Source organism: Pygoscelis adeliae, unplaced genomic scaffold, assembly GCF_000699105.1.
Source record: "Pygoscelis adeliae isolate BGI_AS28 unplaced genomic scaffold, ASM69910v1 Scaffold267, whole genome shotgun sequence".
NCBI lineage: Eukaryota > Metazoa > Chordata > Aves > Sphenisciformes > Spheniscidae > Pygoscelis > Pygoscelis adeliae.
The window spans coordinates 5,011,724-5,039,360 of NW_008825150.1; the positions used below are offsets into that span (position 1 = coordinate 5,011,724).

A 27,637-nucleotide genomic window follows, 5' to 3' on the forward strand; every position below is an offset into this window, starting at 1 on the left:
AAATATTCAATGATTCTTTATACAACACATAGAAAACAATACAAAAATAAAATTTAACTGTTCAGCTTTTCAAAGGACATCATCTTCTGCTCCTCTGACTGTAACAAATAATAGTTACATATTTCACCCCCAGATTCTTCCCCCTTATACTAGCTTTATGCCAGAATAATTTCACAGTCTTTTGAGTTACTTCTGATATACAGAAACCCCATCTATGTAAGAAAGTAATCTTTAGTTATCTTTTATTGCTTGTAAATAATTCAGAATATTTTTAAGGCAATATGTGGCACAGGACAGTTCTTTAGGAGAATGCAGTTACCTGGGTAATACCTAGCGAGGCCAGTTGCACTACCAAAAACCTGCCATAATAAAGTGGGGTCTTCTTCTCTGTTCCGCTTGAATACATCATCCAACGCTGCAGTCCAATTGAGTTCATTTAACACTATCGTTGCTGCCAAAGACAAAACATATTTGGTATTACAAAGTTACATCCTAACACCAGCAGCAATGACTACAAAAAGCAAACTGAACTATTGCAGAAAGTAGTAACATTTCATTTAACTAATCAACAAAGTAAATTTAAAGAAACACACTCCTCTTCCTTGGGAATTTTCTTTAAGTTCCTCATGCTTTCTTCTTCCCATTGTATTATTTGTATGCAATGACTACCAGCTTATTTGCATAGTCATTTTCTCCTACAAATACTTTGTTTCTGAGATGTCACTCTAGTTGCACTTCCCAGCTATAGAAAAGTAAATGCAAGCCTATAAAGTTGATGTTTCTACTAACCACAGCACACTAGAAAGACTAGAATAACATCAACACAAGTAGGTGAGTCTCTTAGAAAGATAACAAAAATTTCCCTTTCCAAATGGATGCTGTAAGGAGATTATATGAGAAAAAGACAACAATGAGTTATTTGAATTGTAACATTAAGGTAGGACCACATGCACAGTAGTACTCATTATCGCACGCTAACAAGATCTTAATGTTCGTAGATGTGATCACTTACAGAAAGATCAGCAGTATGAACGTTAATATTTGTGAGTTGGAGTCAGTGGCACAATGAACTTAAAATACAAGGAAATACACATTTCAGCTAAATACTATGTGGCCAGTTATACAGAAACTTATATTTGCAAAGTTGTTCTGTACCAATGCTTGTTTTAATCAATCAAATATATTATATAATCAATCAAATATATAATATATTAACATATTCTGTGCCTTTTTCAAAAAAAGATATGTTGGGAGACACTTGAAAATTGATGAACACTGTTACAATAATAGTCAATTGACTATAGTCAGTAGTCAATGAAATTTTATTGTGATACAGAATACCTCATGATATAACTTATGATAAATTATGCTTTTCACCTCATTTAATCAGCTGTAAATATCGCATTAATTTCCCCCCTAAAATCTTAATCGTGTTAGGCAACAGCAGGTATTCAGTTAATTAGAAAGAGCAAGGGCTTTTTGTTGGTTTGGTCACGAATTCTTTCTTTTGTGTTGCCTAATGGCATTGTAAGTAATGTTTCTAAAACTGAAACACCTAGATTAGCAAGCCAAGAGTGGAAAGGGAACTAGAGGGAAAAAAAAAAAACATTTGAAAACAGTTGAAGATGTAGGTATAAATCCTACAAAAGTCAACACTGTAATAGAGATCCTGCTTACACTATGGTATTGCACACAGGAAGGAAAATTCAACTTCTCTTGCAAATGAGCAAGTTAAGCTGAAATAAAAACAGTTCTTTAAGGCACATGAGTGGCATCACAGCACAAAATTTGGTATGTGGGTCTACATTCTAGCCCTCTGCTACTGTGAAAAAAAGAAACAATAAAAATAAGGACAGGTTGAAAGTTAACATTTGACAGCCCATTTCCAAAGTGAGGTTGTTAACAGGTACTAGAGAAATGAGATCACAACATTAAATTTTATAGGCTTGTTTTTAAAGGTTAAGGAGAAAATTGTTACACCATGTGTTTTGCAGAAAGGTTTATCTGTTTTTTTCAAAGTAGTTTTAAGATAATATCACTCTCTCAAGATATAGCTTTTTATAGAAATACCAAATTAAATTCCCAACTCTTGACATTCCCTGTAAGCAATAAGCTTGTACTATATACCTGTCTCTTTGTCAAGTAGATAGTTATAAATATATATATGTTTACTTAAGAAAGAGAAATATTTCCCTGAGGCACCATGAGAATTATATTATTATTTTAAAATGGTTACTGTTCAATTATTTCCTTTAGATCCAGTTTGATCTACTGTGTAATTAAGCATTATGTACAGACTTTCTAAACTTGACTTTGTTTCAGATCTTACTTCCAGAAGTGGCTCCATGAAGTCATTAGAAGCTCTGTCCTTTACTTACTCAGACAAGAATTTCCTTTCGTGCCTGAATTTTTATTTTTTCATGTTACCATTTCCTCATCTGATGTACAGAGTACTTGTCCCAGTGGCAGCCTATGCCAATGGTTTCTGGTGGCATTTAGGGCACTGGAGCTTAGGACACTTACTTAAGGCACATGGGGGACCATAGTTCTTACCTCTTTGCCAGCTGACAAAGCATTTAGTTTTCAGGGTTCTCTATGAATTCCCAAGACCCATAACCATGCATTTCTTTGGCCTTGTGACCTGACTTAAAATTGCTGCAGCCTCTACCCCCAAAGCTGTCAGTGACTTTACCACCCTGGTCAGACCACTGACATCCCTATTCAGCAAAGCGATTTATCAGAAAAAAAATATTTTTCAGTTAATCATGCTCATAACTGCTTTTCTAAATTGGTGGCTATGCACCCCATGAAAAAAAAAAAACCTCTTCACATATGAAATGTGGTACATTATTTCTAAAGAGAAAATTTCCTTCAGACAGTAAGCTTACTAACAAACAAATTATATTCAGTAAAGACACATTAAACATATTACTACATTTACAGATACTGTTGCAAAGAGTGTCTGTATCATCAAAAAATGTATTGCAAAGAGTTATATATATGTATTTGAACCTATATGTTTATACACACACACCTGCACATACACATTCATATATATATATATTTATTAAAAATACATGCACATACAAAAAGGAGAAACTAAGGAGACAATCTACAAAGAGTAAAATAACTAAGTTCTGAAGTACTGAATGGATATATTGGAACTAATAATTTCAACATTTTATTAGACTTGTTGAGATTAGGCTATAAAGCAAGAAATATACCTTACTAGATCTTATTTGTAATATTTGTGGAGAAGTGATGCTTTATAGTCAGTGTCAAGAGTTTTACAATCTTATTTACGTCCCACTTTCCCCTTCCTCCTCTTCCTCTACAACTTTCTCCCAGAGACAAACACAACAGCCGAAAAAAATCCAAGAACTTGCAGCAGGGAAAAAGAAAACCAACATATGAAGTTGGAATTAAAAAAAAAAAAAAAAGTGGTGTTCAAGATAAGCAACAAGAACAGAGCATCCAAACAGAAGTAAAATGAAATAAATCTTGGAAAAGGCTACTAACGGCACGTAACATAACTGTTCTCAGGTAGTGAAAAACATATCTTCCTGCACAACAGAAATTCATAGTTAAGTACCCAGGTAATTCATAGTTAAGTACCCAGGTCTCATTTCAGAAATAAATTTTAACAGCACACATGTAACTTCAACATATATCACTTTCTTCTTAATTCACTTTCTCATGATGATGACAAGAATTTGTGCTTGGAACAGACACACAGAGTTTATTTGGTAGGACTGATACGTAAATAGCCGATTGTACAATCATTAAAACAATTACTCCTGGAGCAGTTTACTATTTGTAATTCAAACTTCCTCCCTTCATTCAGGGTTTTTTGTTTGTTTGGTTGGTTTGATTCTATATACAAGTATACTTGTATAGAATGCACCCACATTTGTGTTAACCAATCCAGTAATCAGTAAATAAGGAAAAGGGTGCTGGGAATTTTAGCTTTAATCATTTTTTTCTCTAAGTGTTTTTCTACAACTTACATTACTCTTCTATTTCTGCTTAAGAATACACCCTGGACTTCAAAAAGCAAGCTGTAAATCAAGTCCTTTACTTTGTTTTTAATGCAATACCTCTGATAATAGGCAATTTCAAACAAATACATCTAGATTCTGGTTTAAAGCCTACAGCAACGGATTTGAAACTTGCCAATCACAGAAAAGCAAGCAAAAAGGCTCATAAACAGCAACAAAACTATTCTTCAAATGGTTCCTACTAAAATACCATGATTCTCAATTTGCACATAAAAATCAATGCAGTTCTACTTTCACTAGCTCATAGTACAGACCATAGCACCTGTCAGAATACCCTAATTTGAGAGACATGGATTTATATTGACTTCATTAATATAGTGAGAATTTAATTTATTTTTCTGTTATTAAAAAAAAATGCATTTTACTAAAATAAAGTGTTTAGAGGTGTTATAGCCACACCTACTGAGATGCTGTATATCCTAGAAACACTTGCCTTTCGAGTTAACTTCTGTACAGGAAAGAGCTTTTGGCTGATAATTGGCAGAAAATCTAGTTGGAGACAACTCTCCAATAAGCTTATTTCCAATTCTGCTAAAAGAAGTCTTTGAAGATTACTACTTCAAAGTACTTCAACTGCTACCTTTCACTTGATATGGGCAAGATGAAAAAATAAAATTTATCATCACACAATAGGAAACATCATTCTTTCTGGCTAATTCCACTGAACTCCATCCATCTTTTCCTTTTTCCCCTCTTCTTTATGACATGAGGTATAGGGGACTTGACAAGGAATGGATTCAATTTTCCTCTGCAAATGCAATCAATAAAAAATAGAGAGCACTACCGTGCTCTCTTTAAAAGAACTGGAATACACTTCTGATGATTTGTTCAATGTATAGGCCCTGGCCTGTATACAAGGCAGAGTATAACTTTGTTTGAAAAGCCTGAGAGCTATTTACTATATTTGAAGCTGTTCCCTGATGCGGCAGCTACACATACTCTGGGTAGAATGGAAGGGAGCTCCTCAGCAGTTCATTAATCTTCTTTTATTGTGTGGAATGTATTACACTTCCATATCCTGCTTAATGAAGTTGACTCGTTGATTTCTTTAAAGGTAACACTGACTAGTTATTGTTATGAATGAAATATATACTCGCAATCAAATATTATGGTATTTAAAAGTGGACACAGAGGGACAATACATTTGCAAGTGCATATATTTGTATGTAAGTGTGCAGACACAGATGCTTCCACCTCTAGCCTTGCTAATCAGATATTACAGAAACTCTACTGAAGGTATAAACTGGTCTTCTTTATGACTTACGTGTTTCACTAATTTTTTCAAGATTACACTCCTTCCAGCTTATGTTAAATTACATAGAATGTTACACATTCTCAACTGTCATTGGAAAGTGGTACTCCCATCTCATTTTACATTGGACTAAGAAGGAATGGTCTTTTTTATTTTAAGCTATTTTTAATTAGATTTTTGCATTGGCTTATGTATATGTGTGTGTATATATATACACATACACACATTTTCTACATAATTCCCCAATATAGTAATTTGAAGAACTCTTCTGGTAGTAACTTGAACTTCAACCCTTCAAATTCAGATGCATGTTTTAAGCCATCTACTTCTCTCATGCAAAGTTCAGCATGAGCAAAAGGCCAGAGCAAAGGAAAGATTACAGTGGCTCCAGACTGAACACTGTCTCCAAGGTAACTGGTCCTCGGAGTGGAATCGGAAACCTGAATTTAGTTACCTAGGCTTTCCATAGAAAACCACAGGAAAGTGTCCAACTCAAAACAGTCATCCAAAAAAACTTCACAGCTGATTAGAAAACAGTTAGAAGAGAATAATAGAAAAATTCTGAGAACTGGGGGAACTGGGGAATGTTTTATCCAACCTCCCTATAGAGGTTAAGCAAATACAACAGAGCTTCAAAGGATGCATTTCCATCCACTTACATGGGTAAGCACACTGTTAGATACAGGAGCGGATCATAGGAGTGTGTATCTACAAACTGCATGCTTTAAATGTAGTTTGCACACATGCTCCAGAATACTAACTTTATCAGATTAGTTACAAACATTGTAATAACTTGTATTTAGTTTTGAAAGCATCCCCCAGCTGATTTGAAAATGTTCTGTTGTGTGTAGGTTGACTATATTAGGAATTAATTACATACTTTGAAAGGTAAAGAATTACAAATGGCAAAAATATTACAAACAACAAATTTTTATCAAAACAAGGATTTATGAATGCAAAGGAAATGTATTCTTTTCATTCAAAGCACGAGAGGAAAAGAAAAAAATAACAGTCTTAAGATTTAACATAGAATAGCTATTATACAGTGGCATTTCCAATTGGATAGGTCATTATTTTAAGTGACGTTCTGCTGGATCTTGTGTATATAAATCAGTTACAAAATCTTGCTTTGAAAGTAGCATTCGTATTTCCTATCATAACTAAATTTAAAATTATAAGACAATCAGAACTGTTTGGGTAATATGAATTCAATGGTGTGTAAAAAGTAAAGTATTAAAGTACAATTCTTAGCATATAGAACAATAATGAAATCAAATAATTTCAACATCTAAGATGGGTGAAAGAAAATTTTATAGAGTAGATATTTTACACTCTTAATTAAAAGCATAAATGATAAAATGTCATGTACTTTTTTCTTTAAATGAACAACTTCTCTACACCCCATTAGATATCTGACATTATGTCCCAGACACTTCTATAAATAATTCTCTGAAGAAGTCACTGAATTCTAGCATACTGTTGTGTCTGTGTCAAATCAAGTAAATTAATTGGCAATGCCATACGCTGTCTGCTGACTGGCTTAGCCGCCACATGCTGATAGCTAGAGAAGCACAGTAAAAGCTCATTAAAATAAGAAATGCCCAGGAGAAGGAAATCAGAATAAAAATGTCAAGAAGAGAAGATGGAATTAAGCTTCTATTATAGCTCAACAAAAAAGAGTTAATACAATGCAGTCATAGACTCTTCAGTACACACTCATAATTTTTCAACAAGTTATTTATCTCTATAAAACACAAAAGACACCCATATTATATACTGCAACTTATTGCTGATAACAGTGTTTGTGCATCTTACAAGTTAGGAAGGATGAACGCTGTTTTTTGCCTTGCTTCCTCTAATATGAAAATATACCAGCATGTATTTTAGAATGGAATAATACCCAATGTAAACAACCATAAAGTACTCTAGTTTGTTTGCTTTTTTTTCTGGGATGATGGCAAGAAGACAAAATATATGAAAGATACTGTTGATTAGAGTGGTTCTGGAGGATTTTCAGATTTTGTAGAGCCATGCACAGTGTAAGAACCTAAGTAAAATGAAAAACAGAATGAACTTACTAAAGTAATTATAGCACCTCCTGATTTTTTACTATTTATTATTAGCTTTTACAGATGGCTTCAAAGTAGACCTTCTAATTGGAAATAATTCCTTCTTTAAAAAAACAGACGAAGTATTATTTTTAAATTAGTATGTTGTCTTTTTATGCAAATATCAAGGATTAAATATCAACAAAACACCCACTTAGAAAGTAAGGATGACTATATTACACATATTAAGTCTGGTCTTCCTTCACTTTGCTCTAATTTTTTGCTAGCATTTCAAAGGATATCACAGTGACACTCAAATTAACTAGCTATAGAGATATGCTTGATCTTTAATGAAGACTTCTCCCTATAAAAAAATTTAATAGGTGTTAACAAAAACAAACAAAACCAATCAAAAGACTGTCTGGAAATGCTGTTCTGGAATAATTTATTAAACTTTATCTTCAGTCTGCCAGGGTAGCACCGCTTCAATAACTTTCCAGTCACTAGAGCACCTTACAAGATCAGTAAATCCTAAGCAGAAGCTGGGCTAAGTGAGAAAGAAAAGAGCTAGAAACAGGTCAACTCATGCAAAAATGTTCTCTCTCCTACCTCATGCTTTCTGCAATTTTTTAACTATTTATCAATTCCCATTATAATTTATATTACTTGTAGTCTGAAAACTCAATTAATTCAGAAATGGATGCTATCACATGTTAGTTTTATGTAGATCACCTATTAAAAAGTTCTTACAATTTTTCTTACAACATGTATATTGGCCATCAATAGCAATTCCTTCTGTCCTCTCCCTAGCCATGGTAAATTGGAAAGCACAAATATCTCCAGCAAAAAAAGAGATACGTTAATACAATAATATAACAATTGACACATTGTCTGGGATACTGTTTGTTTTGTCCGTTACGCCAAAGAGATGAATTGCAAGTGGAAAAAGTGCTGAAAATGACCACTAAGATACCTGGTGAAGAACAGAAAACCTGTCTTCTGAAAGGAGACAAAGAGTTTGAGTAATATTACCTAGAAAAATGAGGCAGAGTCAGAAAGCAAGCCTAACCCTGAAAAGGGTAGGTAGGCATAAGGATGGCACTGGCACAATAACAAATGGGTATAAACTACTTAAGAATAAATTAGGCCAGGTAATTAGGAGGTCTCTTTTAGAGCAGAAGGTCTTAGAATGGCCTTCTGATAGGAGACACGAGCAAGGAGCCCAGGTCTTTTAAGATGGAGCTTGATCAGTCTATTAAAGGAATAACATGGACTAGCTAGATTAAGAATTAGATTTGTCAAGCAAAAAGCTGTTTCCTGCCCTATTCTGATATATCACCCTTTGTTACAAATAAAGAAAAGGTCCTTTTAGAAGCTGAAATCTAGTAACCACAAACAATGCAATTTCATACAGTTAGTGCAGCAAAAGAATTGGAAGCAAAACTGTTTTTCTTATTCATTTTTAATTAATGATTATTAAATGTTTTCAAATAAACAATAGTTAATTTCTTACTACATTAATATCTCTATATAGTACATACATATGTATGTTCTATATGGATTATAAAATCTATATTTTAAATATGTTATTAATGATTATATATTATAAAATTATTGTCTATAGATACATAGATCATATATGGAGAACATACATATATATCAGACAATATTTTTTCTGAGGCTTAGGGCATTTTAATAAATATTAATATAATACAGTGGATTTGGTTAATGGATTCTAATCTAGTCCGCATAGAAATGAAATATTAATGAATAGCAGGCTGGTTTAATCTATCTAAATGTATCTCTGGCAACAGAAATCCAAGACACACCGAGTGTGAGGGGAATACAGTGCACAAGTGGGAAACGTGAGAAAAATGATGATGAGACAAGGTCAGTTTCACCACCTGAGCTGGTACAGATGAGACAGCTCCTGCTTCTTGTCAGTATTCTAACCATCTCATGGACAAGTCTTGTGGACTAAAATTAATGAAATTTCCACAACCTTTCTTTTTGTTGTTTTTATTGTTGTTGGTTTTGGCCAAAGGTTGCATCAAAAAGGAAGAGGACAGATATTTTCTAAAATTCAGCTACCCAAGGAAGAAGTCCCCTCTCTCCAACAGATGAAACATCTGTTCCACGTGCAACTGCATTATGCCTTCTTGAAAGCAGAACATAAATATAAAATAGAAATTGTTGTTCTGTAGCCTGGCATCATCATAGGTATTGTACCTCGACTGTTAATTAAGCTTGGTTTGGTGTTGTTTTCCAGGTTATATAGAGGGAATATGAATAAAACTCTTCTCTCTTAAAGATGAAGGGTCTATAGGGTACTAGAAAGGCGAAAGTTCGAAGCTTGCTGCCTGTATAAACAGAGGTTCTCCTCCTCTCTCTGAAGACATTGCTGTTTCTTGCTATAAACAAAGACTCATCCTGTATCTTTACAAGAAGAAAAAAAAAAATTATTTAATCTATAGCATTAAATCTATGAGGAACAAAACAGACTCCCAGTCCTGTGCTTGCAAGATGCCAAGCTGAATTCCACTCTTGGGGTGAACCCTGGCTTCCCTGAAGTTAATGACAAAACTCCTTTACTGCACAGGGAACTGATTTTGTCCTTCATCTTCAGAACACTGTAACTCTGCAGTGTTCAGCCACTCTCTCTGTACAAAGTATTTTGTCAGTCTAATGCAATAAGCAGATCACAGAATTAGGAGCCAGGACTTACTACTTTAGATTTTTTTAAGCAAATGAGAAAAAACCCACCACCCTTACAAATCACTTCATAAGACTCCAAATGCCTTTAAAATAATGAAAGACTCAAAAGGATCTTCGGGAACGCAGTAAAAATAAGCTTCTTTGCAGTTTTTTCACCTACTTCCATGCCATGAGTACTCCGGATTCATCTGAACTTTCTGTATTCACTGCTTTGTTCACCCAGTACAGCAGCTCTTTGAGTGCTCTACAATGTCCAAACAGGAACACGTTTTTATAATCATGTGCTTGCTGAAGGTCTCCTTGTTTTTAATTTACTTTGTGATTATATAAAACCACTGGAAGAGGCAGTAAAGTTCCAGAAAACAACTGGAATGGGATGAACGAAGAAACCTTATTGCCTTATTTATACCTACCCTATGGTTTAAGAAGAAATCTTATCACCTTGTATATAACTATCCCAATAGTTTAAACTGTGTTAAATTTTAGCTACTTTAGCTTCCCATAAGGGCCATAATCTTTCCTGAAATTAGTAAGTACTGCATAAACGGAACTTTTAAAATCAGAGAAGCTGTTGAGTTTGAGGTTTCTAAGAGCTTCTATATAGATCATTCCAAATAATAGGAAGAGACCAATGTATTAAGGAAATACAGATGGAACAACTGCTACGGGGTGAAAAAATGCATCTGGAACCAAAACGGTTAAGAATATATTATAAAGACCTCTGAAGTCATACAGTATTTTAAACAGCTACTTTCAACTACTAAAGTCAGGGAGTGAGGATACAGAGTACCACATTTCCTAGGATAAGGAGGAGGATATATAAATATGAATCTGGATTTAAAATAAGGGTTTAAGAAGCAGTCATATCACCTAGTGAAATACAATAAACTCCAGCCCCAGTCTTACAGGCATTTCTACACATATTTGACTTTTATATTTGATAAATGAAGGAGGCAAAACTGAATGCCAGGAGCTTAGCACCAGCTAAATCCCATTGTGCTCTGACAATCTGCATCAGTTCATGATGTATTCCAGGGAAATAAGGGTCCAAATCTGCTAACAACCCATTTCATCAATTGTTTCAAAAATGGAAAAGGAAAGAGCTAGTGGGTTGGGGTTTTTTCATATCACTTTAAAAAAAAAAAAAAAGACTGTATGAAGCAATAGAAGACTTATTCTAAGTGAGAAACTCATTACTTTGCTTTTCTAACAGCATACTGGTTTCAGTGGCTTCACCTATATCAGCCAGCAGTGCAGTGCAATGGAAGCAGGTCTGTATATTGAAACAGCTGGTGCTGGGGATGTGACATTCATATTACACAGGATTTGGAGGTCTTATTTTCTGCTACATCTAATCTGTGCTGTAGCCTGAGTGCCCATTAACAGTTGACGTGGGCCAGGTGCACTGTGAGAGTGCATCTTCTGGTTTAGCTGCATCAGAAGGGAATTCAGCTGGCACACCCTGAGATGGCTCAGCAATGTCAAGTGCAGTAACTTGGGCCCAACAGTGTTTTCTTCCGAAGGGCATTTCTGATCTGAACTAAAATAGTAACGTAGACAGACCCAGGTCTCATAAAACAATAATGAAGGGTCAAATAAATTAGATAGCTGAGAGTGAGAACAACTTGCCTTTCAGTGATAAAGAAGTTCACAGTCAACAGGTAATACTTAGCTCCATACTCGAGTGTCATTCTGTCTCGAGTACAACGTCACCTCGCAATTTTCATCATCCTAGTCATCTTTAGCAGCAAATGTGTTTGGATTCAACTATAGCTATATTATTTACTATAACTGAAAGGAGAGGACACTCAATTTCAGCTAACAAGATGGGCCTGAGCATGATAAAAACAAACAAAATACATATTTTTACATACATACCAACAAACAGTACATATGTAACAAAACACTTGCTCATCTAAAAAGCAATTGCTTTCTTGGTACAAATATTCTGTAGACTAATGGCCAGATTCCCACCTGTTGCAAGTGGACATATTTTCACTAAAGCCACTGATAAGGGTATTCCAGTGTGTACCAGCTGAAAATCTGACCATGATTTTATAAATACATGTTTCACCATTACAACATGTGACCCAAAAGCAAAGTTAAGAAATTTTGGCTCTTTAAGGATCCAACAACATTATACAAGAGTTGTATTTTACTTTAGTCAGTTCTCTTAAATGCTTTATGCATATAACAATGGTTCAGAAAATGAGACATCACCAGTAGTAAAGAAACCAGAGCTGGGACCCCAGCTTACGTAAACTGATGTAACAACATTGAAGGTGTTGGTGCTAAGTCAATTTGATGTACCTGCTTTTAACTTTGATTCTGATACTGACTTTCAGGAAAATCTTTGGCATATCATAATCTTACTAAGAATCTTCCCTACCTATAGAAAGGAACAATTTATTTATTCTTAATGTCATTGTCAGATCTCAGTAACAAACTTTAAGTCTTTAATATTTTGAAGGTCTTTTGAGTTTTCTTGACATAATCTGGCACTTTGGCACAAAAGCAGCTTTATGATGTACACAGTTTCTGTATTGTTTACAAGTCAACATCTGGCTAGCATTTTGCAGTTGTAAACTTATATCAGAAGAGTCATATGTAAACAAATTACTTCATGAATTTTTTTCAAAGCGTCAGTCCAGCAATTGGAACATAGACTGATGCTTGCAGAGCTGTTAAACAAAAATCACTTTTTCATCTCAATATGCATAGTAGTCTTTTATTTCAGGTCTTCAGGCTTCCGATCACTGGCAGAATTTTAGAAAGACTTTTTTTAGAGTCAAGAAATCAAAAATACTAAGTTTCAAAGAATTCTTCTTGTTTTAAGTAAGATATATCTATTTTTGCAGAGACCAGAAAAAAATATTTTATTCCTTCAGTTATCTACATGATAGAACCAAAAAAACTGGCAAGGTACAAATGTTATGGATGATAGACTCCTACAAACTTACTTCAGGGACAACATTTAAAAACACATTGCAGGACTAACCAAAGACTTTCTTTTTTTCTCACAAAATGAGATTTCAGGTGTATGACTTAGTAAGTAATCGTCGGGTATCTCTCCCCTGCCCCACTTCTTGACAGCTTATGCCATAACAAAGCATAAAATACTGTCAAAGGCATCTGGTTCACACTTCATGACAGCATACAACAAACTGAAAAAGCAGACAAGCTATCCATCATCTGCTCAGAAGACTATAACCCCTAAGGCAAGGGAATGGAAGAGAGAAATGCTGCAGCTATGTAATTTGTCATGATTAATTAGTTATTTGTCAATGTATTATGATTTCATTTTGCTAAGTATGATCTAATCACATAAGCAGGAATTTTTCACGTCTTCAAAATTTTAAAATGAGAATTAAGACCTGACATATTAAGACAAACACAAGCAGGGGATTGAGGGAAGAACCATAGCAGCAGCAGAACAAGAACGGAGGCTATTGCACAGCACTGCCATACTCTTTAATTACCTACTGTGCTCCTGGTTTCTGCAAAATAAAAACAACTCCTTAATGTCCCTCTGCCTCTGACCTCCCATTCCCTGTTATCTGTGACAGAGAAGTCTGATGAAATTAAGGAATAATTTGAAAGTGGAAGGGAATTTTATTGACTAGAAATAGAAGAACTAAAGGAGAAGTGGTGCAAGAACCGACCTGCTGCAGAAATGGAGAGACACACATGACAAACTAGCTGAAAAGGCATGTAGTCAGATACCAAAAAATGAAAAACAAACACGCCTTGAGGGAGATCAATAATCAGAAGCATTGAATGAGACATTGCAAGACAGTAAGCCGAGAATAATGCTTGTGAGACAGGCCGAAAGTATTTAATGAAATTAGCTAAAAAATTATTACTGATTATTCCGAAGGGAAACAAGGAATAAAACATTAGCCCCATATGACCAACTGCAGCAAAGCTACTTGCAGAGACACACAAAGAAAGATCTTTGCCAAATTATATCTTTTGTGCCATTTTCCATCATCAACCATCAACAAACATAAAAAAAAATATTAAAAAGGAATATATACATCATTTGTAGCTAAATACATTTTAAATATTCAATGTCTTCTGGATTAAAAAGAAGTAAAGGTAGATTCAGACTAAAAAAACCCACCACCACCACCAACAACAAAAAAACCCCACCCCAAAATGGCATTCAAATTTCACTATTTCATATGGATCTACTGCTTAGGAAAAAAGGAAAATCAGCAGTTACCCATTTAGAGATATATATTCAAGCTTGCAGCAGACTGTCAGAACGATACATTGGTTGGATCACTATATAATGCCTTTAGCTCTTGCATAGTACAAAGTACCATTCCCAAGCAACTTATTAGTTTATATACAGACAAGAAGACTTTATACAAAAATAATATAAACTCATTTTTAATACTTAATCTATGTTCAGAAAGACCGAATATCCTCTTTCTTCTGTATTTTCTACATTTTATTCTTGTTCCAGCTCACTTCTGTAATACAAAACTATCAATCATCTACCTATTTTAATGTCATTTCCACCTATATCAAGTGATGTTAAGGATTAAAACACAAGCAGCACCCACATCACTAACATCAGCATCACACTCCTGAGCTAAAAATTAGGCAAAAAATAAAGATGCAACAGTTACAAGAAACAAAACGTATTACTGATACTTTGCATAAAAATGACTGATTTTTTCATTCAGGATTGAACTCTCAGAAGTAGTCCTGTACTCCAATGGGTCTGGGAAGCTTTAACTGCTCAAGACAAAGATTAATTTTAGAAAGAACAGATTTATAGTTTGGTTCTAGAATGTGTGGATTCAAATAGAATGACCAGTTTAAAATAATCATTACATCTTATGTGTGTAAAATATTTTTCAGTAATTTAAAAAAATGCTTGAATTTTAACAACTATACCCAGAAAAACATGTTGATCTGCACAAGAAAACTGATCCATATTCCAGTGTCAACCTAGGATTCACAGAGCAGGCAAAAAAAGCCATTTGAACAAATATAAAACACCTCATTTCCTCACAATAATTATATAGAATATATGCATAATTATGTAAACATACAGTTATATATGTGTATATATACATATATATAACATATATATGTAAAAGCAGTGAGTAATCAGTTCAATCTATGGGTAAGACAAAAAATACAGTTCTCACAATGGAGTAGGAAGAAGCTGAGATGAACAGTTACTTAATTTTCCCTCAGGTTGCATATTACTTCAGTCCTACTCTAGGCTTCCACTAGCCATTCCAGCAATTTATATTTTGCTCATGATCTTGCTTCATCTGCCTAGAGCTGTCAGTGTTTGTACCCAGCAAGATGCTGTTAGGTTAAAAAAAAAAAAAAAAATCAACTAGAATATTTGTTTGTTTTCTCTGCAAAAATGCAAAAAAATAGCAGGGCTTACCACTACATTTTTTAGAATTCCCTGGGTGTAATTTTTTAGAATCAGGGCATAATTCACCATTTCATCCAGTGACTATGTTCACTGATTTAATTAGCATTACATTACCCTAAATATTGCAAATAATGCACTCTTCAGTGGGATCTCCAAGTAAAAACTGAATCAGCAGATGCATCAGCAATAGAAACATATAAATTTACTGATGACAGTAGTCTTACAGATATTAGCACATATTTGTATGGTAGATTGAGAGGTTTTTTCCCTCCAATGTGAATAGCAAAACTGAATACCAACGCTGTCAGCCACTATATCAGCACATGTTACATTGTCATATTTTTAATTATTATTTTTAGGTCTGCAGAGTATATCTGAAGAAAAACAGAAGTTATAATGCAGGAACTCTGGCTTGCTCTTCTTTAGACCACTATGTAATGACAATTGTCATCTGCCTCGTCGTCCAATTCAGTGACTTCGACATGACCTCAAGCACTGAAATTAAACACTCAAGTAATATTTCTGTCTTTGGAAAGTTTAACTACCAGAATGCATGAAAAATGCTAATGGATCATTCATGAAAGATCATAAATCAAACAACTGATCTGAGCAAGTAGCAAAGAAATCTCGGTACTATTACAATTCAAATCTTGAGAGATAAAAGATGAATTTAGCTCAGTGACAATCAGCCCCTCCTTGAAAGTTCAACAGCACTTACTGCATTACCCTTTTTTTTCTTTCCCATATCTCTATCTGCACATATTGATGATATCTGAAGTATTTTTCAGTGTTAAGAGTTACTAGTGTTAAAAACTCAAACCAACCTTTAGAGAAGTGAGCTTGAAACATCAGTATTAAATAAATTACTTCTCAATGCCATAAAGCAAAACTGATACTTATCTCCTGAAAAAAGCTGTGTCATTACAGCTATTGCTCCAAAAACCCCAAACAACAACCCCTCTCCACACACACACAGTCATGCTGTATCTGCTAACAGGAAATTTCTAGAGCGTTCTTACAAAAACCTCAAGGGGTGGGGGGGAAAGCAAGATAAACTTTCCTTTTAGTCAATATTGTCTTGTGACTCTAATAATGTGGAACATCTTCATTTTCTTCAACTCTACTGAAACACAAAGCTTAGAAAGCTTTCTCGTGTGTTTCTTACTCTCTCTTCAGTACTAGCGAACAGTGTATTCTTGCAAGACAAGGGACTGAATTATTTATAAACAAAATAACTGAAAGAACTGACTAAGAGAGATTTTTAACTATAAAGCTGTGCCTCCATCCTTGGAGATACTCAAAACCCATCTGGACATGACTCTGAGGAACCTGCTCTAGTTGACTCTGCTTTGAGAAGGAGGTTGGACTAGATGGTCTCCACAGGTCGCTTCCAGCATCATCCATACTGCGATTCTGCGATGCCATCATTACACATACGTATGGAAGACCTCATTGTTGTGAAGGTTCTGCCAGAGCTGGTAAATTAGAACTGTGTACTAAACATTTAGGTAGAAACAAGGAGAGCAGGCACTGAACATACGCATATTTGATGGTATGTTGCGTTGGTTTATTAGTGCCCATCAACTTGGAATTCAGCCTTTGTTGGACTTCATTAGTGGGAGGGAGAGCAAAGGCACATTTATCTCCCTCTCTGATTCTGTAGGCCTGTCATACCTGCCATTACTCGGGAGGAAGAAGAGGAAGAAAATAAGCTCATCAGAAAGCCATATATATACCACTCCATGCAAAAAAGAATAAGGGGGGATAATGATTGCAGAAAAACTGCTACAAATGGAAAATGGAATCTACCACCTACAGAAACAGAGACCAGACTTTGAGTTTAGTCCAGAACTTCTTGAACCCGGCGGGTGGGACTTTCTGCAGTAATCACACAAAAAAGAAAGTACAAGCCACTGAAAAGAGATGATGTAAAGGACATGAATTTGGATCTACCCCTTCCAAAGATACAGACAGTATTCTTTAAAAGTCTGTACCAAAATACTTCTTTCACTTCCCTAGCACCTTCCTGTGATTTGCAATAATTTGCAAAAGCTATTAAAGAAAGGAAAAAGAAAAAAGAACTAAACTTTTTTGCCATTGGGTGACCAAATAACAGCATATCTCAATGAGTAACTTAAAAAAAATTAAAAGCATAATAATAAACGAAGCAAGTACACTAGAGTAACATTATTCTTTATATACATTATCACATGCCCTGATCTTTCTGATGCAATGATCTGTATTTTCTTACTGTACATATTTTCATACCAATCTTATTCTTGCTAGAACCCTCTATTTTTTTTGTCACTTTGCATTGCATTTGTTTTTATATCGATCACATGCAAGTGGCGATCTTTCACTTACTTGTCAGATTTTATTCCTCCCTATTTTATATTCATCTTATTCAAGCAAAGAGCTTTCACTTCTCTTGTCAGCTTCTATTGAACTTTTTTGTATTGATCTTCTCAAAGTAACAGCTTTCCACTTCCTTATCATTTTCATATGTATCATGTTTGTTTTTATATTGAAGTCATCATTTTGATATTCCATTGCCTTTCTCCACATTATAGCATTTCTACTGCTAAAAGCATTTGAAAGACTTGATTTCAACATTATCATTAACTGCTTAGGACAATCCTAAAACCCAGTGATGACTTTGGTCAGTGTCTTTTACAGTTCTGAATTCATGGCACTCTTCGATGATATCTTTCCATCCTTACACCAAACATTGTCCACTCTTAAAATTATCCCACTGATTTTGATGAGAGTAAAAATAAACTAAACTTCATAGTTGTGTAACTTTGTCACACACACACACGTCTGTCTTTTGGTACAAGTAGGCCAATTGACTTTTTTACTTATTTATGAAGCCTTTGAAAATCTTTAGAAAAGCAAAACTTGCCACCATGGTCAGGAACTATTTCTCCAAAAATAACTAATGAACTGATACTTCTTGTCCATGATTTCATCTCCACACAACTTCATTTCCATTAAGCTCAGTGAAACACTTTCCCCTTATGGACTGAAAATGCTGATTACTATTAGCTCACAGAACTGACCCTTAAAACAGCCTATTTGCCCACACAACATTATCTCAACTCCACTTCAGGCTAAAACAGACAAAAATGTGTCCTGAGTAGAAGTGTAAAGAGCTCAAAACTTTCAATCTGCAAGCAACACGGTGGCTGTAAGAAAGATGGAGCAGGTGCCATCCTCTCCAGGCTATGACTAATTATTCAGATCTCTTAAGTAATAGTCAGAATAGCAGATCATAAACATAAAATTAGGTGAAGTGAATTAAGAGAAAGGAAAGACTTCGATAAAATTGGAATACTAAAGGAACAAGCAGACAACTCTTTCAGGTCACGAGAAATCTCACAACACCAGAGCATTAGGGAGCAATTAATTTTCAACAACAGAACATATTTCAGAGTCAGTCCTGCAAGGCAACCATTTCTTGCTGATGGTCAAAAATGCCTTCCTTTAACCAGAAGTTTTCTATACAAATAAAATCAATCCCGCAATTAATCTTAGCAATTATTGTAATCAATATTTCCCCTAGCTAATGTATTCCAAAAATGTAGAAAGTAATTATTCACAGTGAAACAATTTCAGTAATGGCTTACTAGGCTACATTAGAAACAGATTTAGCAGAAAAAATAGCACAGAGAGACTGGCACAGTCACAAAAAATATTTTTTTCATGGTGAAGCCACAGCAGCCGTGTGGCTAACTTTAAAAGGATTCTTTATCAATTCAGTCATCATGGTTGGTGACATATATACAGAAGTATTTCCAAATATTTTTATTCCATACTTAGATGCTATGAAATGACATACTAAAGCAAATGTTCTTCATTTCACAGCAAAGTTCACATTGCTGTCAAGGTGCTGGGAGAACTGGTCCCAACCCTCTGAATTGTCCACCTCTTTGTAGCTCTCAGGCTACACATGGCACCTTAAATTGACATTATACAACAGCATAAGGGTTAGGTGCAGGTATGCAGGTTCTAAACCCTGTACTTGCACAGAAATATCAGGAGCAGAACTTTTCCAAGGGAACACAACAATGAAGCCACTTCAATCACCATTCTTTCAGAATAAAAGCAGAAATTTAGCAAAACTAGAAAAAAGAAGCAAAGACTGAAAAAAATAAAATAAATGGGACTTGACAACAACATTTTCAAATTATCAAGACTTGGTCTAATGGGATCTAAAGAAGATGATGCTTTTCTATTTATCTATTTTTTTTAAAGGTCATAAATAGACTACTGTAAGAATATTCAGCTGCTTTTATTCCAAATGGAGCACTGTTATCTTGTCTGAAGGTGCATTTCACTGATTTGACATATTAGTAAGCACTCTGTACGGTTCATCTGATCCATCTAGAGTGGAAGTTGAAAACATTAATTTTTATACTGAAGCCAGTACCAAAAGGCTATTTGGCCCAATTTTCCGCTTACTTGCAGTGAACAAAGTATGCTATTTATTATAATGTGGTTGTTATTACTGTAGTATATGCATTAAAAAATAAAAGGTAATTTCTGTTCTTTGATAAAGTTAAATTGCTGTTGCTTCTAAGTCACTGCATTTCCAGTTGCTGTAAGTGGAATTTTCTTTCTTCATAAACAACCTGTATACATCACTGTAGAGAAAGTAAGCAAGGCACCACCTCTTGAAACAACTGCACACCTTCACAGTGGAGAGTGTAAGAGAGTGTAACAGAAATTATAAGCATTTCAACCACTGAAAACTCAAAACCAATGGTTTTCCTCTGAAATTTGTTTCTGATAGAAGTTACATATGTGTAACCTGTATGTACATATGTGTGCAGAAGGTAGAAGTCCTGGCTGAGAAAACCTGCAGATTGGGAATGTCAGTGAGAACAGCAATTAACGTCAGGCAGGATTCGGAGGGTGTGATGGAAGGAAGGAAGAACAAGACTGGACATAAAACTGCTTGTATCAGAGCAACTAAATCAAAGAACTGAGTGATGCATGGGTAATCAGTGGAAGAAGGCAACTGCAAAAAACAAGGCAGAGCAAGACTAGCTAGTGAAAAGGCTACAGTATAAATTTGCTGTCTTCGAAGACAAAAAAGAAAAACAAGCAGTGGCAAATGACGAAACTGGAGAGAAGTGGGCAGCTAATTCAAAAGGAACAGATGATACCATAATTCCTCACAGACTGCCTAAGACAGTATTACTTTCAATATTTGAGAGAAAGATGCCGGAATGATATATATATATTTAGTTGAAAGAATGGGAGACAGAAGACTAGAAAAATCACACTAGTGCCACTAAAAGTCTTTCGGAAAACAGTACTAAGGAAAATAGGCTTATTATAAGTAAAGTTGAAGAAATCAGACAGGTATTCTGTCTCCTGGGAACTAAAATATACAAAGTCAGAGAAGATCCCAACGACAGTAAGACAAAGGTTATTGATTGTTTTTCATGCTGGAATAAATAATGCAGCTTGAGCCTCCTTTGCACAGATCAGAAGCAAGCGTGTCAGGTGACAAAAGATGTTAAAAGAAGTGGAGGCTTGGGTAATCCTCAGAAAGGAATTTTGTCGACAGAGAAAAAACCCAATGGCTCAGAAACTAATGTCATCAGAATTTGGTGATGTCTGACCACAATAAGCACAAAAAGTGTGTGTGAGTAAAGCTTTCAAGAGTTTCCAAAGAATTAGTGAGGAAAGTAGGGTCAAAGCTGGCACAATTTTTCAGCTAAAAGGGAAAAGATGTGAGACACTTGTACGACCAACACACTTTATGCAAAAACACAGAGAAGGAAATAAGATAAATGCAGCAATGTTAAAAAGAAACATCTCAGAGTACCAAACAGAACAGTAATAGTCAAGACATCAGTTATGCCATATCCACAGGAATTTTGCTTTGGCTACAAGGGAAGAAAATGTTAAAGTGTGTGCATCCTAATTACAGCATTTTGGACAAATACTGGAAGAAGTACAGCTCTCAGTAGAGGATATGGAATTGAATATAGTGAGGATCAAACATAATGAAAGTTATGACTGGAACAGAAGAATGTAAAGCTATAACGTGGTAGCATTATATCTTTGGTGAAAAAACTGAAAATGTTTATTTTTATCATGACATTTTATTTTTGCCATCTCGGTGAAAATATTGTCAGATGATATGATAAAAAAAAGCCTTAAAAGGAAATTACTGGGGTCTGTTAAAGACACTTAATCTCACGTTTGCATATGCAGAGTGAAAAAGGAAACATGAAATGGTGAAAATCACAGTTTCATGGGACATACATAATTCTCTACCCAAAAAAATCCACAACTAATGAAAAAGATTCAGATATTTTCAATCAGAAGATAGAATCCTTTGTGAAATGGCCACTACAAAAAAGGAGACTTGATTTTAGGCTTATGTGACGGATTGTTTCATCACAGTCACTAGGTACCGTATCATCTGCTAAATACGGTGTAGCTGGAAAGCAGAGGAAGGTGTCTCCTAACTGCACTTGAGCTCAGGATGAATGTTCTGGAAGAAAGTAAAGATTTTTCTTTTCCATCTTGCAAAACTGCTACTTATAGGAATGATTTTGGTGAGAATGATCACAAAATAATTCATTTTATGTTAAAATCTCAAGAGAAACAAAAAGAAACAAAATAAGGAGTTTAAGGGAAACAGCTGAATTAAAAAACTTAAAGCCTAAATAGGAAACACTCAATTGCCTTAACTGAAAACCATAAATATTATTTACTATTTACATTTCAAGATGAAAGCAAGGAGATAAAGGTGACACACTATCCATAGATAAATCATCATATTAAACAGGATACCAAGAACCGGGCTATGGAAGAGGGAGGAACAGATCAGTGAGGAGACTTGTGTCTTAGAAGATATTGGAAAAAATTGGCATGGTGTTTCTTTTGCTTCCTTTCCTTTCTACTTCTCTTTGACTCATTAAAAAACCTCAACCAACAAACAAAAAAAGGTAACAGAAAGGATAAAAGCTATAAGATGTATTTCATATAATGAAGAATTGATTCAGTAAGGATTCTTTCAGCCTGGGGGGAGAAAGCCTTAAAACCCCTGGGCAATACATTGAAGAAGGCTATAAAATGACTGGTGTTCTGGAAAATGTAAAAATGGAACAAGCATTTACTATCTCTTTTAATACAAGAATTACGAGAAACTAGCAAAGGGGAAGTGAAATATATATATATATATATATATACACACACACTTCTTTGCACAGTACTAATCCTTTGCCATACTATGCTGAAGAGACTGAGTTAATATGGCTTCAGAAACTTACCAGCACAGGAAAAAAAAAAGGATTGCTGAGGAATATGAAATACAAAGATATTAACCCCAATCAGGAAGCCCTTCAGCCACAAATTTCAGCAGACTGGAAGTTTATTAAGGGTATATGCTTGTCCTACTTTGAACTCTTTCCTGGAACTCTTCCAGTAGCTACTGATACTAAAGAGATTTTTAAATAAATTGGCAAGATTTTCCATTTCACATTTTGACTCAGCAAATGTACTGCTAGCGTGGGAATAAAATGCACTCAATCTCTCCTGCATTTTTTCCTGTGACGCACTTTAATGCTGGCATTAATATTCTACTTAGTTCTTAAGTTTACTACAGGTGGAAAGCAACTGGAAAGTGCTTTGTGACCCCTATCTTGCAGTGCCAAAAGAGTGGATGATTTGTAGGATGTGGACTTTTGAACTGGACATCTATTCCCCTTGGGGAGATCAGCATGGGTGACATAGAGCTACGGCTGCAGGAAACTGAACTTGACTGTGCATATTGTCCCTTCCAGCACTGGGCAAAGCACGTAAATTATTTCTACATACAACAATCTTTTTTTATAGAAGCTTTAAGCATTTGTTCTTTGAAACAAGAAACCTAAGCTATTAGCTGAGACACAGCTATAATAAAGTATCACATTTTAAATATCAACATCCCTTAGTCTTCAGAAATTATTGTGTATTTGCTTCTACCTTCCTAGAAAAATTACTGACATAAAAAGGAATAGCTCTCCATTATCAATTTGTACCTTCATTCATAGTAACGCTAAACAATTACGCTGAATGGCTAAGTGATCAATAATTATTGACCTAATAGCAATAAAAATATTAGATTGTCTGTGATGTAGAAATAACACGAAGACATTTATCGGTTTAAAGTGCTAGACACGCAAAGCTATTTAAACAGTAGCTTCAGATGAGGCTCTTCTGCGATGTGGTGAAGTGTTTTACGAACCTTCCCTGTAACAATTATTTTAAGTGGGCAGTGAATTATGCTGATCTCAGGAAATTTCAAGCAGGTTTTCTCATTTTTAAATTGTAGAAAAATGCATCTCATCTGAGTGGAATATGCAACATATTAAATATATTTTTGCTAAAGAACTCCTTTTTTTAGTTATACTCTATACAGTGTGGCATTTTGTACAGTGATACTGTGCCTGAGCAGAATTATATCCCAGAACAAGAACTAGATGTTTTCACAGTGGCTCCAGTAATACATACTAATCCAACTCATGAAATACGACGACTCTGCTTACTAAGAAAGAGAAATGTATTCTACCTCCTAAAGAGAACTATAGCTGTACCTTAATGGTCATCAGTCTTTTGATTAGCATCTTCCAGAAAGCAGTTCAAAGCTCAGGATGATGTATTGTTTTCTTCCATGAAGCTTACTATCAAACATGTCTTCCATCAGTACCATCTAAAATGCAGTTGGTTTTCTGGTTTGTTTTTTTTTTTTAAAAACAAATGGAGAGAGGCAATTAAAAAAAAAAAAAACATTGGAGGTTGCTAATATGTAGTGCCCTACTGGTTATTAAATCTTGGAAAGCAGAAAGAACAAAGCCATTGACAGGTTAAGTACATATGCAACTTTACATAATATTAAATAACACATTGAGAAATGCACGCTGATAAATCACCTGCCTGTGGATAAATTCATGCTTTAAGACAATGCTTAGTTAGCGTATTGGCAAAGACAAGCTAACAGAAAGTAAGTTGCAATACAAACCTAACTCAAAATCTGTCCCTATGGTCAAAGCAATGGTGCTTCATGCTGTCTGCAAAAGGTAAACAACCTTATATTTATAGTGGAGAGCATGCATTCAGACAGTTGCATTCAGCAGATGCATTTGATTTTCTGACCACAGCTTGCCTCCTAATGTGTGTGCATGGTCACACCCTTATTTTGCAAGTAAGGATGTAGCCCTCTCACAAAAAGGAGAACAAACAATGCAGTTAGCATAGGAGAGAAAAGATTTGGGTATGACCATTGTGACAAAGGCTATAAAGTCAAATTAAAAATGAAAGCTGGCCAAATATATTACAACTGAAGTTTTTCTTTCTTCCAGTAATCCTATTTCCAAAAGCAACTCCCCCTCCCAGTCCCCCCCCGCAACTCACGCGTACAGATTCTCAACTGCTGTAAAAGAGGACGCCGAAACAGAAATTACAACACTGAACAGAAGTAAAAACTTAGTGTATACGAACCGAGGGAATGGGTACTCTCTATCACTAAATTCTGAAAGAATGGGTTTGTAAATTTACAGGAAGGATTTGTAACAATAGTACCATAATACTACATGAACATAGGACTTCCATGTAAGAAGAAACAGGAGGAAGAAGTGATCCAAATAATCAAGAGACCTATAATGCATGCTTTTAGAATAAATAGTGAAAGAGGAAAAACATAAAGATGAAAGTCAAAATATGATTACTAGAGTAATATATTAACTCTAAATATTTATTTCTTTGATGGTTGGGGGATGTGGAGGAAGAATGCAGTTCAAATAATCTGTCTGGCTGTCAGCAAGACATTTACAGTTATATACATAGAACAACCATTAGTTAAAGTGAAGAGTGTGAAAATGGATACAATAAATGTAGACTGGATAATGACTGCTCAGGAAGCTGCATTGGTAAAGTAAACATGGGGCTAAGAAGACATTCCTACTGAAGCTTGTAAAAGATCAGTTTTAAGCACCATTTCAGTATTTTTAGTGGTTTATACCAATGACATAAAACAAAAAGCTCTGTCAGTAAAGAGCATGGTCTGAAAGACCTGTGGAAAGAAACAGATAACCTCAAGGACACGGGTAATAGAAACGGGATTATATCTGACTGTGAAAATTCTCTTAGAAGCTGCACCTTTCAACAGTTAGAAAAAAATCAGAAGCAGAAAGGTCCAGATGTACTTCAGTATTAGTGCCATTGCACACGAGACGTGAGCTAACACGGCCATTGATGTTCAGAGACGATGCTTGTACCAGAAGTAGAGCTGGTGAGTACATCTACAGGGTTTATACAAAAAACAACCAAAGAGAGAGAGGGGGTTTGAAGCAATTTCACTTTTTTAGTCGAGAAAGGTGCATAGGAGGAGGGGAGGGGACTGCTGGTCATAAACATATCAGGCTAAGGGAAGTTGTTTATTGCACGGCACCAGCTTATATCCTGGATTTCTTTCCTTTGAAATATTTGTAGTCACAGTTAAATGTAATTCATTCAACTCTATATGTTAATTATAGTTTAACTAGACTATTTATTAAAGCTTTTCTGCAACAGATGCTGTCACACTGTGCAGTTTTCCAGCTGTGTTGACACTATAGTTTCAACAGTCCAATATGCAAATCCTTCCTGCTTCCCTTCAAAGCCAATGGCAGAGAGCATTTTTCAACACAAAAGCCAATAAATCCTCTTGTGTTAGAAAAACAACCATAATACGTATCTCTTAAACTATTATTACATAGTGACCACACAGTCCAGGTATGATCCAAAGGAATCATTTACATTTTAAATTACATCTTATTCTTAACAAAAAGTGTTATAAATACATGAAGCTGTCACAGTTGTGGCACACACTTTATTTGCAAGAAAAAATCATGATGTTTTACACTCTGACAAGGAAAAAGAAGTTCAATATACATCACAACAGCAGTAGGCATTCATAAAGTCAGAAATGAAGCAGTGTGGGAAACAGGCAGAGCCTGACCTTGTTAGCTGAGATACGGCATCAGGCTACTGCGACTAACTGGATCTTGTCCTGCACAGGATCATTTCAGTAATCCAGCCTGATAAACTGGAAACTCAGGAATCAAAGAGCTCAACTTGAACAAAGCAGTTACACTGAACAAGTAGGTAATCACCCCAAACATCCTGAAACCCATTCCAGTACCCAGAACTTCAGAAGATGTAAAAATAATGTTATTAATGCTAAATCCACCCAAATTAAGGAGTTTGGGGTTGGGAAAGGGGACCTGGTGGTTTTTCTGGGATTAATAAACCCTCAAATTGTAAGATGGTATTTTGAATTTTGATATTTTTTTTTAATTTTTTATTTGATTTGTGAAAGGTTCATTGTGACAATGTATAACATTTATACTTCACAAGTTTTGTAGGGCTCTTCCCAATTGCGGCATAGCTTTCTCCTTATATTAGTTGTATCATGAACAGGTTTTGGATTTTGTTTGTTGCTGTTGGGCTTTTGGCATAATCGCCCTAAGCATCATCTCCAGAGGTCTGAAAATGAAGTCATTGAGACCAATCATCCTCTTGATGATATTTACATTCTCATTCAGTTTCTGGCAATGGAAATATGATACAAACTGTTTTGATCAAAATTAAGCTTTTTTTAATCTGCTGAAATGGCGTAATTTAAAAGCAATCTCTTCCTTTCTTTTCAGTAACTCCCTATTCCTAAGGATCACTTCATATAAATTGGCTCTTTCAAAAACATGATACTAATGATCAGTAACCAATAATAGATCGACGCTGAATTAACGTGTACCCTGTAATCATCAGGCAGGAAACACTTAGTCTATGGCACTGGAAAACTCAATTTTCTCTCAAATACATAAACACAGAGATTTTTAAATCACCCCCAAATACCCACTAGTGTTCATATGAGGGATTTAGGGACAGAAATATCAGCATAAACCTGAATCTGCTCTTTATGATGAACAATATTGCTTAACTGATATACAAGAGTGTGTGTGTGTGTATATATATATATAAGTAGATACTAGGGTAAGATACAGGTAAAGTGATAGTCTTCTTAAATCACTGCTGTGTGATGTCAGATTTAAAGCTGCCCTGGATCAGACTTTTTTAAAAAGATGAATATAGCTGGAGGGAACTTCTAACTCCATGC

At 35.1% G+C, this 27,637-nt stretch overlaps 1 protein-coding gene across 1 annotated transcript in view; it reads right to left on the reverse strand.

Annotated features, from left to right (window-relative positions):
• CACNA2D1 (calcium channel, voltage-dependent, alpha 2/delta subunit 1) overlaps nucleotides 1-27,637 on the reverse strand; it is a 379,635-nt gene that overhangs the window by 132,358 nt on the left and 219,640 nt on the right. The window contains exon 6 of the mRNA XM_009328361.1: nucleotides 320-451. Coding sequence (XP_009326636.1) covers nucleotides 320-451 — 132 coding nt within the window. The remainder of the gene's footprint in view (nucleotides 1-319; nucleotides 452-27,637) is intronic.